This window comes from Drosophila miranda, chromosome 2 (genome assembly GCF_003369915.1).
Source record: "Drosophila miranda strain MSH22 chromosome 2, D.miranda_PacBio2.1, whole genome shotgun sequence".
Classification (NCBI taxonomy): domain Eukaryota; kingdom Metazoa; phylum Arthropoda; class Insecta; order Diptera; family Drosophilidae; genus Drosophila; species Drosophila miranda.
Genome location: NC_046675.1, coordinates 16,219,952 through 16,233,990, shown reverse-complemented (window position 1 = coordinate 16,233,990; position 14,039 = coordinate 16,219,952). Strand labels below are relative to the sequence as shown.

The following is a 14,039-nucleotide window of genomic DNA, read 5'->3' as shown; positions in this document are numbered from 1 at the left end:
TAATTATAGAGCCGGAGTGCAGAAATTGAATTGTGTCAACAGAACTGGAACGAAACTTTTCCTCAACGGGGAACTGGGAAAACATGTGGCCAAATTGCATGGAATGAATATGTATTTGCAACACGAAGCGGCAGTGCTGAAGGAGCCCCAGTAGCAGGTGCGGATTATGCATAAACATAAACCCACTGGCCGTCCCAGCAGGATGCCAGAATACCAGGACTACAGGACAGCCACAGACAAGGACTGCAGCAGGCGAAACCCTCGAGAGGCCATAATGCATGCAAACTTGCAATAATTTTTCCTTGCCGAAATCGTTTTCTTTATATTTTTTTTTGGTCTTCTTTCGAAATTTCACAACCAATAAATTTTATGTTTTCTGTGCAGAAGCGCCAGAGGAGGAGGTGGAGAAGGAGCATCAGCAGGCAGTAAAAACATTTGTGGTCGTTCGTAGATAATTAAGTTTTCAAGCGCCGAAGAGCCTCTTCTATATTTATGCCACTGAAAATGTGTAAAATCTTATTCGGAATTGGCTATTGCCATCCTTCCATCTTTTGGCATGAAGAGCTGTCGGTTTCTTAGATATTGGCCTGACAGATGAAAAGTTGGTTATATTTTTAGCAGACTTTTAATCGATGCTAGAGAGTTATGTAGGAGAATGTTCGTGGAATAGGCCTAGAGCTATTGGAGAACACAGAAGTTTCTCTAAATTCAGTTTCTCAAACTTAGGATGGACCCTGCTGCATTTGTGAACAGTTTGGTCAGTGAACAAATCAAAAACGAGTTATGTCACTCCATTCTTCGTGTGGATCCTCGTGCGATACACATGCATTACTTATCCCGAGCTCCACTCGCCTGGGAGCTGCAGCTGGCTCACACAGAGTGCCAGTGTCAGCATGTGAGATATTGAGTCTCTCCCCGCCCAAGAGTTGAAACAGCTCGAGGGTTCTTACCGAAAATGTCAAAACGAACTGCACAATCATGGGTTGGCATGAGTTCTCTTCACGCGCACCGCAAGCATCCGAAATAAAGCAAAACGACAAACAGAACGAGCCACTTGAATCCACACTACCATTCTTATGCCCCATCCTGAGCAGCGGTAGTCGTTGCAGTTGCAGAGGCTGCATCAGCATCAGCACCTCGACATACGCACCAAAAAGTGGGTTACTACCGGGAGAATGGCTTTGGTGACGCTCATGCGGAAGCTCTGGACAGAACAACAATGCAGAAGGTAAACAAAAACACGTGCCACAAAGCTATCCACAGAGGAGAGTGTGTGCCTCAAATGCGCATGAACGGATAATGGAGCAAATATTCGCCTTCGAAGAGAGTCAAACCTCAAGCGGATAAAGAGAGCCGGAAGGACACTGCGGCGTATACGCAATGTTTATGCTTCTTGATTAGGGCACATTTAAAAGATTTCTGGCGACTTACGCCCCATGTGGGCCTACCATTTGGCAGCGAAAATATTGTTGCCATCATTTGGGAATCGTGTTTACATGGCTTTGAATAACCTGACAGCTATCAATCGCGGTTGTCAATGGCTTAAGTACGGGCCCACATTGATCACCACAAATGTTAACGTTAAACGCTGTAAAAATAGTTACAAAGTGTTCATTGAAAACTTATCGAGGCGTAAAGGCAGATGCAATATATATCCATTTTAAATAGCACACAGGACCTCATAGGAGGTGGGGTGGCTCTGTGTGTGTTTATTTGCGAGTATGTTTGTGTGTTTGCATCCAAACAGGATGCTGGTCTCCGATGTCTGGCTTGCTTCCATTTATAGCTCGGCTTTTCTGGCCCCTTCTGTGGCTAGTAGGGGGGCTCATAGCCAGTTTAGGCCGAATCTGGCCATAAATTAGATGTATGGTAACCGTAGGTGTGTGGCAATCGGGAGTGGACGGGGTTGAGCTGTAAATAAACCCCATTCCCATCGAATGTGCATAAATTTTGGGGCATTGAACATTGAATTCGAATCCATTCACTTATCAAACTAAATTTCAATTTCAATTAAGTGACTAATGCTGCGCTGAATGTTGCACTTCACTCCGAGCAGGAGGCAAAGTGAGTTGTTTCCATCGATAGATGTCATTGTGTAGCTCCTATTGTGGCTGACATTTGATGTATTTGTTTCCCGCTGCACTGCCATGCCACGCGGTGCCTTCCTTCGTAATAAACCCATGTAATGCGCTCGTAAAGGCCTGTCATACCATATGTTGCCCGGGTGGCAGGAAGTCTATTAAATTTTGTTTGATAGCCCCATCTGCACGGGCGATAACTTGATGAAGGAACCGCCAATTTTTATATGCGCGTATGACAGCAAAGCACATTTCGAGGCCGTTCAATTAACATGCAAGCGTATGCCAGACGTTGATATTTTTTAATTAAATGAGCAAATGCTGTCATTTCTTTCTTGGGAGCGTTAAAAGTGCTTATTAATATGGCATACGCTCCTTATTTATTTCTTTTTGAAGATTAAAGGAGACCTATTTTAGTGGCCACAACGTTAAAGACAGGCGTTCATTGGCTCCTTCGAAGCTCTTCAACAGTCAACAGTCAAATGAGAAATGCATAAACTTCCGTCAAAACCGTTCTGTCTAACTGTCAGTTTGGTTTGTTGACCCTTTTCTCCCTTCTGTCCCAGAACGAAGTGAATATTTAATGCATTTGTTTCGAGTTGGCCTATGGCACTGGGTTTTTTCTTTCTTTTTTTGTACATTTACTGTTGTACAAAAGTGGGATATTTCTTAGCTGTTTGTGCTTTCTATAAGCCACTCTCATCTTTTCTTAGCCGGCTCATCGCTGCTCTTGGCTACGCCTTGCATTGCCGTTAGCCTTCCGCTTTCAGCCATCCGTCAGTCTGGTAGTAAGACGCATTAATTCATTTTAGTTGAACATTATTAAAAACTTTTCCACCACAAAGCTGAGCGAAAGTTCAGCTAGCTAGCGCGCACCTCGCCTTTGTGGTTGAGTGCGAGTGTGGTGCGAGTGTGGTGCAAGTGGCGTTGGTAAAAGTTGCACACTAATTAAGCGCTAATAACATTTTAGCACAGTTTGCCGAGAACTTTTTGTCCGTGCATGCAAATATGATCAACCGCATAAAAGGGCAGGGCAAGCCAGAGCCAGAGAGCATACAAATCAGCATACAGAATTGAGCTGGAGGGCTGGTCAGTGGGCGCTTGGCCAGGCTCCGCAATCAATTTCACACACAGACAAGTTAAAAACATTTTAATTTCCATTTGGTCAGAATACCAGGCTGGCCAAATTGCAGCGATTGCCATCAAATCCCAGGGCGCTGGAATTTTCTCGGCATTTTTAGGCAGCTGCCAACTGTCACACAGGTGGGCGTGGGCGAGACACGGAACAGGTTGTGGCCCCTGGCGATCTCTCTGTGAAAATACCAGAGGTGGAAAGCTGAGAAATGCTGCTGCCAGCTCGCATTCAGTTGGGTCTGCTGAGCTGCCAGAAGCTGTGTAGTTGTGTGCTGGTGTCACTGCACTTTACATGTGATGTGAGCAGATAGTAAGTCCCCAACTGGTTATGGGGTTAGTTTTCTTGTTGGCCATATCCTTGGGCTGCCCATAGCTTGTGTTGCAACTTCCAAGTTGCAAGTTGGTGCCTTGAGTAATGTTGCTTTGCAGCCATGTGATTTGGCTTCGATGCTGAAGCAGAGTAGGAGTTTGAGTTGATTTATGACCAAGCCAAGGAAATTTCACTTGACATAATCTTGGGCAATTATCTTGAATATGGCACCCCAGTGACTTCTGGGCAGAATCGAATTGAATTCTAATTTTACAAGACGGCAACTGGAGTACAATTAAACTAAAAGGGGGGGCTAACGAGGTCAGTTATTCCCTTCCCTATCTGGCTCTAACTTTGTCCTGTCGTGTCCTGCCTCGTCTGCTAAGGCAAATAAACGCTTATTTGCACACTAATTGCACCTGCGACGTGCTTTGTTATTATAAAATTCTATATTTACACAAGCGCCGGTCGTGCCTTGTCTCCAGCTCTTGTTTTCGCTTTGCTATTGTCACAATATTTGTCTTTGTTAGTGCTGAAAGGCTTTTTGGGCTTCTGTTCTGCTGAATACATTTTTCAAAGTCTTCAAAACCATCGTGGAGTATGATTAACCATGCAGATGCCGCTGCTGCTGTAGCCACTGGTCCTGCTGCTCCTGCGGTTGCTGCGTGCTCGAAGCTTAATTATGCGCAAGGTTAGCCTGTCTTTGCTCCAGCCAAGCCACACCACTCCAAGTGCTGGCACATACTCGTGCTCGCACTCGTACTCGTACTCGAACTCGATGCCTCGTGTGCATCCTTGACCCAGGATGCGTGCTGTGTGCACCGGCAGCGACAGCGACAGTGGCAACAGTAGCTAAATTATGGTCATTAAAAAGCTTTCAGCTCGTGGACATATCAAATGACATTAAAACATGTGTGCAAATGCACGGATCCAAATTAGTTTGACCTCTGGCCTTAAGCGGCTGCAAATGCGAGTGCATGCCACGCGTGCTGGTTAGATGATTGAAGCAGCTGCAGATTGGCGGGGAGAAAGATTTGACTTTTGACCTCTTTTCCGGTCGTATCCGGGTGCACTTTCCGGCGCTATCTACCCGGCAATTAGGAAAAGTTAGCTGCATTTGCATTCGAGCTAAAACAGCTTCGTCCAAGTTGCGTTGCGTTAACCTTCGGGGACTTACGTGTGTCCAAATGGAACGGAAAAGGCGACTGGGGATCGAAATGTTTAAGACTTCTGTTACTGCTGCCGATGCTGCTGCTGCTGCTGCATTTCAAGTAGGTAAGAATGAGAAGGCAGACTGGTAAAAGCACAAGCACAAGCCCCTCCCTAGACTCCATGACTCTACGACTCCTTCTTGTCCGGCAAGCGGAGCAGTGGGCTTTTGTAATATGCGCTCCAGTCGCTGGAACTTTTGTCAACTTGAAATCAAAGGGGACGGCCCAGGAAACTGAAAAGTTTCGAGTTTTCTGCTAAAGTTACTAGCAGAAAACCATTAAAGGCTCACGTAGTCAAAGTCAAAAGACAAATTTGCATTGGTACAGTTCTTCTTTTTCCCATTTTCGCTTTGGTCCGTTCTACTTTTTCGGCTTAAAGGTGCAAAGCATCCGCATGAAAATTCCCTTTAAGCACGCCGTGCAATTTGCAGTTATTCAGTTCTCAAATTTTTTAAGATTTTCCATTTAACGGCTTTGTTTGTCGTGCATTCAGTCGAAATTGTTTGCACTTAGCTGCGTTTGCTTTGAGCGCACAATTAAAATGCAATTTGGAAGAGGAGATGGGGGACACAAAGGCACAAACAATGAACCCCAAAGCTAAGCCAAATGAAAAACCCTCTTCTCAGGAGGAATTTCGACACCTGCTCCAATGGGCATGAACAAATAATTCGCCTGGAAATCCCGTTGAGTGCCCCGAACTAATGGCGCATTTAATGGGGATTTGGAATGCAACTGAAATGCTCCTCGCAGTTCTCCTCGGTCTGGTCTCTTGTGTATAATTTACAAAGCGACCGCATAACTGCTTCCCTTTATGACAAACATCATCAGCTGGATAATGGCCGACAATTGCCGAGTTGACGAATTCACTGCTGCTGCTTCTGTTGTTTGGCAATGAGGCGAGAAATGCCGTCCCGGAGTGCTTATTCGTCAAACTGCCGTGGCCCCTTCTGACCCAAAAATCAATTAATTGCAAACAAATTTTTTCCGGCGGGCTTCAAGAGCTGCCGACAACAGCAGCATTTGCCATTTAACCCAATCAATTTTGTTCTTTTTTGGTTTGGTTGCTTTTTGGCCAATTTTCAAACCGGGATGTTCCAATGTTTTTGTCACGTGCTGCAGCTGCTGCCAATGCATCCAGCCCAGCTGCTGGAGAATGTAAATTGAGTTGCAACACTTTGTTTGTTTGTTTTTCAGCACGTGTGACTGCGAAAATTGTTTATGATATGGCCGTGACCCAAAAAAAAGCATAAAAGCAGTGGATATATATATATTTTTTTTAATATTGCAACTGGAATTGATTGTTTGATATTTAATATTTATTTTTTTTGAATATGTAAATAGTGATTTAAAAAAAGGAAATATCTGCTTAAGTATTGTTAACAAACGGCGGCAATTATCATGGGCCAACGTGGTGTACAAATAATGGAAACAGGGCTGCAACGGAATGATCTGCATAGATGCCCTGAAATGAAAACTTTGCTATTTTTGCTATTAATATAGTTACTTTTCTGTGCTTTGATCGGTGTGATAAGTTCCTAAAAGCCTAATAATTCTAGGCTGGCGATGCGTATACTTAACGCAAGCATGCACACCACTGCTTAGTTCCACTGCTTGCCTCTGTGAAGCCGAACTGCTTGCTACTGTTAAGCTCAAGCAGTTAACAGCAGTACGCACATGGACGCATGACAGCCAGCGAAGCTAAAAATACTCAGCTCGATAAATTAATAAATGCATGAGAATTGGATCAAAAAATTGCCTAAAATAAAATCAAAATCCACTTTGATCTGGATATTTATGCAATTTTATTATTTTTACAATACTATTCACACATTTCACAAGCAATTTGCACCTTATATTGCGAACCGAGTACATTTTTTGCTGCACCACGGCCTCAGAGCTGTCGTGTTTTCGGCTAACTGTTAATTTTTGTGGTAGGGCGTGCGTGGAGATACCAAAAATTGATACCAAAAATTGACCACAAATCACGCAAATTTAATTTAGTAACCGAAACATACGACTATTTTGGTATCTGTTGAATGCCTTAATTTATCTTTACAAGCGCCACATATTCCGCCTAATCAAACGATAAGCTTTATGCCGATCCATATCAGTTCTAATCACTGTCAAGGTTCTTCTTGCTCTTGCTCTGGCTCTTGCTCTTCCTCGGGCTCTGGGTAACGCTGTGGCTGTGGCATTATTGAGTGCCTCAATTGAAGTTAACTTAATGTGGCAGCATTTCCTACACACGCGCTCCACCGATCCACCCAATCCCAGAGCGGCTGAGCCGATCGGGCATTAGCATGCCTCGGCATTAGCTTGGGACTGCTGCTGGTGCTGCTGTTGAGTTAAGCTGCTGGCTGAGAGAGACTGGCATATTCAGTCCGCTGTGAACAACCGGCGACCACACACCTGCCCACGCCATTACCTCAGTGGCAAGCAGTGCAATTGAACGGCTTTATCAGAAGTCGAGAGCAAGAAGTTGATAAGTTTAAAGACGCGTTTCCAAACTTTCTTCGGTGCGTAAAACATCACAAAGTTTGTGCATAAGTTAAATATTTTGAATTCTGTGTACGCATATGTGTGTGTGTGTGTGTGTGGGAGGTGCTTATTGAACGTACTGTTTGTCTAACTGTCTTTAAAGAAGTTGTAATTAAAGACTTTGCTTTTGGCGGCTGCCGTTTGGAATGCAGCTGTACCTGAAGCTGTGTAACGACTCACTTTCACAAGTGTTTTCTGGATTGCATGACTTCATTTGGGTGTTATGACAACAAGGGCTGTCAACTGCTTGAAATCCATATATTTGTAGCCAATTAGGTTGGAAAGTTTATTGGAATTCGAGTATATTTTCGAGTGCATAACAGATACATATTTCAGACGAAGTTCTGTGGAAAGCACTTTATATCTTTCATACTCGTAAGAGGAAATTTATACATATTTTTTACATTTTGGAGTTTTACGTAAACATTTTAAAGGAAGTTGAATAGCTCTTAATATCAGCTTTGTTCGTACTCTTTTCATAAATCCGTTTCCTGAGATTTGCCTTTAAATAATCTTTGCTCAAATGTGCAACCATTTTTCAAGCACTTTGCATCTTCCACTCGAGAAAATGAGAAATACTTTTCTCTTTGTGCAGCCACTTATCGGGGGCAAGCGGTTTTATCAGAGAGCTGTCGAAAACAAATGCTCAGGCGGCGAAGGTGGAATTTATTATATCTCAAATGGCACTTCATAAAACAAAAATCTCAGGTGGTTTTCCTGCTGTTCCAAAAACAAACCCCTGATAAGCGACATATGGTAATAAAAGCACAAGTTTAATTTATATATGTATATCACTCTACAAGTACGTTCTTGAGCTGGAAGTCTATACAAAGGATCCAATTATAAATGAATGAATCAATCCGAATCCATTAAATAATAATTAGCTGTGGCCACATAAATACTCACATTGCGAGGAACCGAAATGTTTTATGGGGCACTTTGATGGCTATCAGCAAGCAATGGCAATAGTAGATAGCATGGAAAACTTTCGTGGGCAGCGCTTTTCTTTGGTTTATTCGGTTTATGACAGCCGAGTGCAATCAATTGTGCGGTAGTTGTCATAAACCCATAGCGATAAGCAGCACTCCAGTGGCTGTATTTTTAGATACCCCGCACATGTCGGTACATATAGTACACATGCATATGTACATGTGTACTTTCACTGATTGTGTGAGAGAGAGAATATCTAACACGTGCGTGCTGTGAAATTGCTTCAATTTGAAATGACATTCAAAAAGCGACACTCAGGACTGCCAAAAATTCGTGCAATTTGCAAATCAAAGCGAATCAAGCCAGCCAGGTCTGCCTCACAATTATTTGATTATGACATCCATCCAGTATCTGTGTGTGTGTTCTGTTCTGTATTAGATTTTGCGTGCCTCGGCAGATGCCACAATTTGCGAACCATTTGCTTAATAAGTTAAATAGATAATTGAGTTAAGATGCGTTCTCGTGGCGGATGCTCAGCTCAATCTTTCTCTCAAAATGTTACGCTCAAATCATCCATATAGCGCACGAGTATTATGTATCCGCATTAGAAACCCACAAATTGCTTACGAAAATGTTTGCTCTTTGTCCACAGGGGCAATTCCGCGACCGACACGTTACAGAATCTTTGTATATTCGTGGCTGGGCGCCAACAAATCACTTAATTATAACACGCTTTTTTTTGTATCATCCCACTGAAGCGGAGAGAGAGTTAGGATGGGACTGCTGTTGGGTCCACACTCCGCTTAAATACGAGTTTAATGAATCGACAGCACGCATACGAGTTGCCAGTACAATTGTGATACGAGTATTGTATAAACAAATAATTATTTGATTGCAGGTTTTGGTTAATCGAAAGCACAATGACTGATTTGGAGTCTACAAAAAACGGAAAACACCATGGTCTGGTGCACCACAACAAGTACGTATGTTTACTACCTAGATATTACCAGTGCTAAATTCTTCCGCATTGCACAAAGGAGCCCAAAGTAAATGTAAGCCAAGTGTATGTCCAGTGAAACAGGTAAAGTACAAAGGCCCTGCGCCCGAATGAGCTGAGAGCAAACCAGTCGGTATCACAGCAGAAGCTTGAAAACTGGTTTCACCGCGGGCTAGCCACAAAAAAAAACGACCAAGACTCCCCAGCAGCAATAATTCACTATTCGAAAGGGAAAGTAATACCGCTAGCCACTCATTTGCATGGATCACAGACAGTCGGGCAGCTAGAGAGCTATCCAAGAATCCACAACGATTTCAGCTAAATTGTATTTTTTTTTCCGTACTTTCCAGCAATGATATCACGGAGAGCGAGCCCCTTACATGGCGGTTTTGGCGCAAGCAACGCTACATTGTGGTGCTCTTGGCTTTCTTTGGCTTCTTCAATGTGTACTCGCTTCGGGTGAATCTCTCGGTGGCCATTGTGGCCATGACCGAGAACCGCACGGTTGTAGACGGCGATGGGAACGTGTCATATGAGCAGGACTTTCCCTGGGACTCGAAACAGAAGGGCCTTATTCTTAGCTCGTTCTTCTATGGCTACATTCTGACGCAGTTCTTGGGCGGCTACATTGGCACCAAGATTGGTGGCAACATTGTAAGTACTTAACAATTTTCCTACCTTAATTCTAAGCTAATCATTATGCTTGACCTTGCCAGGTCTTTGGCACTGGCATTGGCAGTACTGCGATCCTCACACTGCTCACGCCGCTGGCTGCCAAGCACAGTTTGGAGATGTTCCTGGCAGTGCGCATCATTGAGGGCTTTTTCGAGGGCGTCACCTTCCCGGGCATTCATGCCGTGTGGGCCCGCTGGTCGCCGCCTCTGGAGCGATCGCGCATGGCCTCCATTGCTTTTGCGGGTAACTATGCGGGCACTGTGGTCGCGATGCCCTGTTCAGGGATACTGGCCACTCGATGCGGCTGGGAGAGTGTGTTCTATGTGTTCGGCACTATCGGCCTTATCTGGTACATTGTCTGGCTGATTTTCGTGCGCGCTGGACCGGAGCTGGATCGGTTCTGTTCGAAGGAGGAGTGCGACTATATCCAGAAGACAATTGGCTATACAGGCAACAGGAACATCAAGCATCCATGGAAGTCGATCTTCACGTCGATGGCGTTCTATGCCATCATGGCTTCGCACTTCTCGGAGAACTGGGGCTTCTACACGCTGCTCACCCAATTGCCCAGCTTCCTAAAGGGTACGATTTGAAAATAATCCCATCTATTGGCTGATACGATGATACGATATCCTCTTTAGATACGCTCAACTTTGACCTGGGCAAGACGGGCCTTCTCTCGGCTGTCCCATACCTGGCCATGGGGATTCTCCTTGCCGTTTCCGGCTATCTGGCCGATTGGCTGCAGGTGAAGGGCATTTGGACGACAACTCAGGTGCGCCGCAACTTCAATTGTGGCGCCTTCCTGGCTCAGACCGTGTTCATGATGCTCACAGCATATCTCCTGGATCCCACCTGGTCGGTGGTGAGTCTCACTATTGCTGTGGGACTGGGTGCCTTTGCTTGGTCCGGCTTTGCGTAAGTATTTCAACGAGAATTTCCCTAAGAAGTGTTGCTAATTTTATTGTTCTCTTCAAGGGTTAATCACTTGGACATTGCTCCGCAGCATGCCAGCGTCCTGATGGGCATTGGCAACACGTTCGCAACTATTCCGGGAATTGTCAGTCCGCTGCTAACAGGCTACGTGGTTGTCGAACAGACCAGCGATGAGTGGCGTATAATCTTCTTTATTTCGGCGGGCATATATCTAATCGGCTGTGTCATCTACTGGTTCTACTGCTCCGGCGAGCTGCAGGAGTGGGCGAAGACGCCCGAGCAGAAGGCCCAGGAGGCCGAGGAGAAGGCGCAGCTGCAGTTAACGCAAACCGGAGGAGGGTTTGTAAACGCGGCAGCCGAGCTGAAGGACTAGTCCGACGGGCTCCAAGTGTCCACTGAGTGAATGCTTTCAGTGTGGCATCTATATCCTACGCATTTAGAGAGCACCACATGAAGAATTTTGTGCCCAAGTATTTGTTCTTTGTTACGTTTGTGTGATGCTAGCAATGTGCGCCCCATTGTGCCTATATTTATGTATGTTAATCCATTTAGTGTTTCAGAGCACTCGCTGTGTCTGTGAGAGTGTCTGCGAATAAACGAAGCATTTTATAACAAGCGTTTTCCGCTATCTCTGTTCCGCCCCGTAGTAGGCTATATAGAAACCCATGTTGGATGTGTTTCCCTTGCCAGCCCAGAAGTATGCCAACAATTAAATTGTACTCGTAACATTTAACATTTCATGTTAAGCCTTCAGTGTCTTTGAGTGGCACTTTGGTTACGCTCTTCATTTATTCATTTGATGTGTCAGAGTGGTTTTTGGTTATGCTCAACTTGCTTAATGCATTCCCAAATATAGAAGTATAAGAAAAACCAGAAGGAAATGCCATCAACAGGTGCCAAAAGCTTGGTAATCAAAAAATTAATATACCTAGCTGTAAATTCGAAAGATTTTATTTTCAAAACGTATGCATTATTTATAGGGAACTATGTATGTATATCGTAATTAAAACAAAGACCAATACTATGAAAGTACAGATGTGCGGCACTTGTGCGATCGCTCATCCTTGTTACCACATACCACTTGTGGTAATAGATTTGGGTTCGACGCGACGAACGGTTGGAACCGTTCATAAATCGTTTATCGGTGTCGTTTAGCTCTACTGGCCTCCTTCAAGGGGACTTTATTGCGTGTGAAGTGAGCGGCAGTTGGGTTTTGTTCATGTTCATATTTAACTTTTAAAGTTTGCCTTAAATAATTTCAGATATAACTTTATTACACCCTGCAGCAAGAGTATATTTCAAAAGGATATTTGTTAGGAAATGCATTTTCTACATATAGAGGGGATAAGAACATTCATATGCGGCTGTTGATGCTAATTCATAAGAATGTATTCCAGGAAATGTTTCTTCTTTCCATGGAAAACATGATTTAACAAAATATTTGATAACAATTTATAGTTTCATAGTTTCACTTTTAATAGAAAACCAAATAAAATTATAAATTGTTTTCGTTATATTTTAACATTGTTACTTATGCACACACACACACACCACAGTTTCCTGATGACTCAAATATTGAGTTAATATGAAATCAGATCTCTTGCGAAGATTGGTACGCATGTAAATATCCCAAATATTATTTTAAAAATAAGGGGTAATTTCCCATAGAAAAACATCGTTATATAAGGAACTATTTATCTATTCTTCTAGTATTCTCTGATAACATACATATTTAATAGCACCTTTTTTCGATGTGTGCTTATCAGCTGATAGGCTGATAAGACAATAAAGAGCGAATGCGTGCGCAAAAAATTATTTGGCCCATCGCTGGATATACGGAGAACCGTGTGCTGTAGGCCTGCTGCACACGAACTGATAAGACGGGTCGGAAAAGCAATTGCGTGTGGGTTCTGTGCAATTTTGCACTCAGTTTGGCTGTCTGAATCGGTATAAATAGGATTGACTCGTGGGAGATGGGTCATCAGTTGAGAAACTAACCAGAAAACGTCAAGTTGTGTTTGCTTAAACCAAGTCAAAATCAAAGATATCCTCAAAATGGTGTGCAAAGGATGCGGAACCAGTAAGTGATATGGAATAAATATTTAATTAATAATAATTAACTCATTTCAAACTGTTAGACTGCCAGTGCTCGGCCCAGAGATGCGGAGACAACTGTTCCTGCAACAAGGACTGCAACTGTGTCTGCAAGACTGGACCCAAGAACCAATGCTGCAGCAACAAATAAATCAATTGTAACTGGAGTTTAACTCCATCCAAGTTGTAACTAATAAAGTTTATAACAATTTTGTGCATTTAAAAGTTTTGGTATTTAACTTTGTTTCATTCGCATTTGCAGCTGACAGATAATTTTCATCCGCTGCCGGTCAACGAAAATGGAATTATGCCAAAATAATATTCGTGGCCTGCAATTTCGGGTAAACAAACCGCAAAATAGAATTACAGGCAAAACAAACACATGTCAAACGCATTGCGACAATTTGGCTAAAATTGCAAATATTTGTGCACAGCACACCTGAAAATCCATCCATCAATTACAATTTTCCAGCCAATTTGGATCGAATTCGAAATGAATATTCACATCGAAGCTTTGTTCAAGTGTTGCTTAAACTGCAAATAAATCCAAATAAAATGCACTGCCTCTCTGGCCTATGTGCCGAAACTTTATACAATAATGTTTCTGCCTTTAATCTCGGGTTGGAATCAGGTTCAATGTATATGCCAAATGCATTTTACTGTTAGCCAAATTACTCATCTTGTTCAGGCCATAAAATGTATATTTTCTGCTATTCACAGCAAATTCTCAAAGCTATAGATGAACGAGGACAAATTTGACTATTTTGTTGCTTTTCGCAAAACAAACTCGTGCAATCCAGCGGAGAACGAATATCTCCATCGTTAGCTTTTATTTTATGACCTGCCATCGGAATTTATGTGTGTTTTACTCTAGTCAAATAATAATTTTCCTATTCGCATTTATTTATTTGACAGCATGCCCCATGCCCCCTTTTGTCACTCCCACTTTTTGTCCCACTCCCTGGATATTTTTGTAGAAATCTGTTTAGAGAGCGGAGTAGAGTTTGCCTGTGATATCGGGTTTCAGAACCAAATGACCAATTAAAATGGAAGCACTTGTGGCTCTCTGCTGGGCAATTTTGCGCCTTCCGCTTCCGGTGCTCGGGCTGTCAAAATATTTATGCAACAACAAAGGA

General features: G+C 43.3%; 2 protein-coding genes across 2 annotated transcripts; both read left to right on the top strand.

The window, feature by feature from the left end:
* Positions 1 to 7,102: 7,102 nt before the first annotated feature.
* Positions 7,103 to 11,425, top strand: LOC108157632 (vesicular glutamate transporter 1). The gene is made up of 6 exons (XM_017289772.2): positions 7,103 to 7,249; positions 9,100 to 9,180; positions 9,549 to 9,852; positions 9,915 to 10,455; positions 10,515 to 10,791; positions 10,852 to 11,425. Exons 2-6 carry the CDS (start codon positions 9,122 to 9,124, stop codon positions 11,180 to 11,182), a joined length of 1,512 nt encoding a protein of 503 aa, XP_017145261.1. The 5' UTR covers positions 7,103 to 7,249; positions 9,100 to 9,121; the 3' UTR covers positions 11,183 to 11,425.
* Positions 11,426 to 12,777: 1,352 nt separating this feature from the next.
* Positions 12,778 to 13,128, top strand: LOC108154577 (metallothionein-2). Its single transcript, XM_017284879.2, has 2 exons — positions 12,778 to 12,889; positions 12,948 to 13,128. The coding sequence occupies exons 1-2, from the start codon at positions 12,865 to 12,867 to the stop codon at positions 13,052 to 13,054; spliced, it is 132 nt and encodes a 43-aa protein (XP_017140368.1). The 5' UTR covers positions 12,778 to 12,864; the 3' UTR covers positions 13,055 to 13,128.
* The last annotated feature ends 911 nt before the right edge of the window (positions 13,129 to 14,039 follow it).

Coding starts and splice junctions, on each gene's coding strand:
- LOC108157632 (XM_017289772.2), top strand. CDS start 9,122: ATGACTGATTTGGAGTCTACAAAAAACGGAAAACACCATGGTCTGGTG. Junction 9,853..9,914: donor CCAAGATTGGTGGCAACATT/GTAAGTACTTAA, acceptor TGACCTTGCCAG/GTCTTTGGCACTGGCATTGG. Junction 10,456..10,514: donor ATTGCCCAGCTTCCTAAAGG/GTACGATTTGAA, acceptor TATCCTCTTTAG/ATACGCTCAACTTTGACCTG.
- LOC108154577 (XM_017284879.2), top strand. CDS start 12,865: ATGGTGTGCAAAGGATGCGGAACCA. Junction 12,890..12,947: donor GTGCAAAGGATGCGGAACCA/GTAAGTGATATG, acceptor TCAAACTGTTAG/ACTGCCAGTGCTCGGCCCAG.